This window comes from Anarrhichthys ocellatus, unplaced genomic scaffold, assembly GCF_004355925.1.
Source record: "Anarrhichthys ocellatus isolate YVR2014 unplaced genomic scaffold, GSC_Weel_1.0 scaffold5036, whole genome shotgun sequence".
NCBI classification, from domain to species: domain Eukaryota; kingdom Metazoa; phylum Chordata; class Actinopteri; order Perciformes; family Anarhichadidae; genus Anarrhichthys; species Anarrhichthys ocellatus.
In genome coordinates this window covers 738-3,806 of record NW_022285010.1, presented here as the reverse complement: position 1 = coordinate 3,806, position 3,069 = coordinate 738, and the positions used below count along the sequence as shown (strand labels likewise).

The 3,069-nt window shown below is 45.3% G+C and overlaps 1 protein-coding gene and 1 non-coding gene across 2 annotated transcripts; both read left to right on the top strand.

Moving 5' to 3' along the window:
• The first annotated feature begins 1,042 nt into the window (after positions 1-1,042).
• Positions 1,043-1,114, top strand: trnag-ucc (transfer RNA glycine (anticodon UCC)). The gene has a single exon. It is a non-coding gene; the product is annotated as a tRNA-Gly (tRNA).
• A 576-nt stretch (positions 1,115-1,690) lies between these two features.
• Positions 1,691-2,810, top strand: polr2d (RNA polymerase II subunit D). Its single transcript, XM_031841704.1, has 4 exons — positions 1,691-2,032; positions 2,169-2,349; positions 2,424-2,519; positions 2,595-2,810. The coding sequence occupies exons 1-4, from the start codon at positions 1,957-1,959 to the stop codon at positions 2,671-2,673; spliced, it is 432 nt and encodes a 143-aa protein (XP_031697564.1). The 5' UTR covers positions 1,691-1,956; the 3' UTR covers positions 2,674-2,810.
• The last annotated feature ends 259 nt before the right edge of the window (positions 2,811-3,069 follow it).

The following is a 3,069-nucleotide window of genomic DNA, read 5'->3' as shown; positions in this document are numbered from 1 at the left end:
AGAGTGAAAAATTTAAAGGGGTCTGAATACTTTCCGTACCCACTGTATGTACACATATACTGGCTCTCGCTAAATGTGCTATGCCTCAACGAAGATGAAGCAGAGATCATGCTAATAAATCCCTCTCGCCTTTCAGCTGCTATACCGAACAGTCATTCACTGTGTCTTGGCTCCATGACAACCCACCTCAAAGCATGTCAGAACTCTAGATGTGATCTTGGACTCATCCTTGATATTGGACCTCCAAGTTGCGTCTGTGGTCAAAGTCAGCTTCTTTCAGCTAAGACTCTTAGCTGAGGTCAAAGCCTTTCTCTCCTCAAAAGACCTGGAGAAAGTGATTCATGCTTCTATCACCTCCAGGCTGGACTATTATAATTCTTTGTATGCTGTAATTGGCAAAAAACTTCTATCACGCCTTCAGTTGGTGCAGAACTCTGCAGAGAGACTTGGTACACGCAGGCATGAACACATTTCACCAATCTTAGAATCCCTTCATTGGCTACCAGTCGAGTACAGAATTAATTTTAAAATGTTATTTGTTTTTAAGTGTTCAAATAGCACCGCCCCAGTCTATCTATCTGACCTGCTGGAGCCCTATACCACCTCGCTCACTAAGAACTCTCGGCCAACAGCTTTTAGTTGTTCCAAAAACAAAAATGGCAACCCGGGCCGACCAGTCCTTCTCTGTTCCTGCCCCTCAGCTCTGGAACAACCTTCCCCTTCATGTTAGGTTGTCATCCACCTTACCAATGTTTAAAAGCCTATTTCTTTTCCCTGGCCCATCACCTTTGATCTGAACGGCACTTTTGTGTGATTTGTGTCAGTTTGTCTTGATTTTAATGTCACTTGTCATTAATCCAGTCTTTGTTTGTATCACTGCTTATCTACAGTGTGTGCAGCACTTTGGGCAACCTTTGTTGTATTTTAAAATGTGCTATACAAAAGTATTTTGATTGATATACTGTATATGTGTACATATATGAGATACAGAAAGTATCACAGATATTTTCTACTTGTTTATTTAACACAAACCTAAGCAGCAGCGTTGGTGGTATAGTGGTTAGCATAGCTGCCTTCCAAGCAGTTGACCCGGGTTCGATTCCCGGCCAACGCATATTTTTTCAGTTGTCATGCTGAGGAACATTTCATGTTGTTTACAGTTACTTTAATATGTGTTGTTCTGATAAAACATTACTATGGTCATGGACTACATCAATACATATTCTCCTATAGTTCACCGTTCAGTCTCACGCATCGCATTAATACAACTAACAAACCTTGACTCAACGAATTTGAGATGAGGAAGCCACCACTTCGGTAAAGGGTCTCAATACTCTAACGGGTACCTAATGACCGTCACTGAAGGTAATCTACTAAAGGTCATTCAAGTGTGTTAAATAAAATGTCGTGCAGTGAAAAGTGCAAGATTTCCCTCTGAAGTGTAATGAGACGTTTAAAGTAGCATCACAAAGTAAAGTACACTTAATATTATAGTACTTTGTAGTGTGTTACTCTTCACTGCCACCCAGTATATTTCCATGTATCCAGCGTGTGTAACGCAGTACTTGTAGACTGCAGTATTACCACATTGTATTACTGAAGTACAACATGAGTCTGAGATGTTGTAACATCTACTCTCCACCAGAGACCACTGTGGGCTTTTGCTGATTTTATTTTGAAGGAGGATAACCATGAAGCGGAAGTGATAGCTTGTCCGTGTGTTTGTGTAGCTACAGACTCTGTGAGCTAGAACCTGGTCCGGGATTTAACTAGAACCTGGTCCGGGATTTAACGGATCCACAGAGTTCCCCTCCGACTGCCGGGAGCCTCCGGTAGTCCGTGTTCGTCCTCCTGTACCGGTACCGGCTGCTGGTGCTGCTGTCTGCCGCTGTCGGTCCCCTCTGATGCCCGCGGACCGTTAGCTGTTAGCTGTTAGCTGGTGTTGTTCTGAGTGTCATGGCGGCGGGAGGCGGCGCGGCTGCTGCTGTTGGAGACGTAGAAGAAGACGCGTCTCAGCTGCTGTTTCCTAAAGGTCTGTTTATATATATATATATATATATATATATATATATATTTTTTTTTTATTAATACTTTTACAACAGAATATTTGTAAATAAAAACTACTGACACGCTGCCTCTCTGTGATTGGTCCCCGTGTCCCCCCACAGAGTTCGAGAGCTCAGAGACTCTCCTGAACTCGGAGGTCCACATGTTGCTGGAGCACCGGAAGCAGCAGAACGAGAGCGCCGAGGACGAGCAGGAGCTCTCTGAGGTCTTCATGAAGACCCTGAACTACACGGCCCGCTTCAGCCGCTTCAAGAACCGGGAGACCATCACCGCCGTGCGCAGGTGAGGACCGGATGTCTGTGGTCTGGATCTGATCCGGACCTAATCTGATCCGGACCCCTTTCTCTCTGTTTCAGTCTCCTGCTGCAGAAGAAGCTCCACAAGTTCGAGTTGGCCAGTTTAGCTAATCTGTGTCCAGAAGCTGCCGAAGAGGCCAAAGCCCTGATCCCCAGGTGAGTGATCCACATCCCCCTCAGACCAGAACCAGAACCAGGACCAGTAACCCTGTTTCCTCCTTGTGTTTTCAGTCTGGAGGGTCGGTTTGAAGATGAGGAGCTGCAGCAGATCCTGGACGACATCCAGACCAAAAGAAGCTTCCAGTACTGAGACCAGGTCCAAACCCCGCCCCTCTCCTTTTTTTTAAGCATCCCGATCTGATTGGTCGTGATCATATGAGCTGATGACATCACTCAGCTGCTGTTCGCTGTGTTTCTGTCACAATAAACTTTACTTTGTCTTTTTTACTCGGTGGTCTGTTTGTTCTAGACTCTACAGCAGCGGTCACTAGTAGGGGGACCGCGGTCCAGATCTGGACCCAGGACCTAAAACCCATTTTATTTTGACAGAGAGCTTCTATTTTAACCAGCGCAGCTTTTCCAGCCTTTACGGCACTTGTTCAGCGGTACAGGAAACACACCGACCAATGCATTATAAATCACATCACGTGATGCAGCTCAGCCAATCAAATACGAGTATTCTGACAAGTTTCCTGACTCAAGTGAG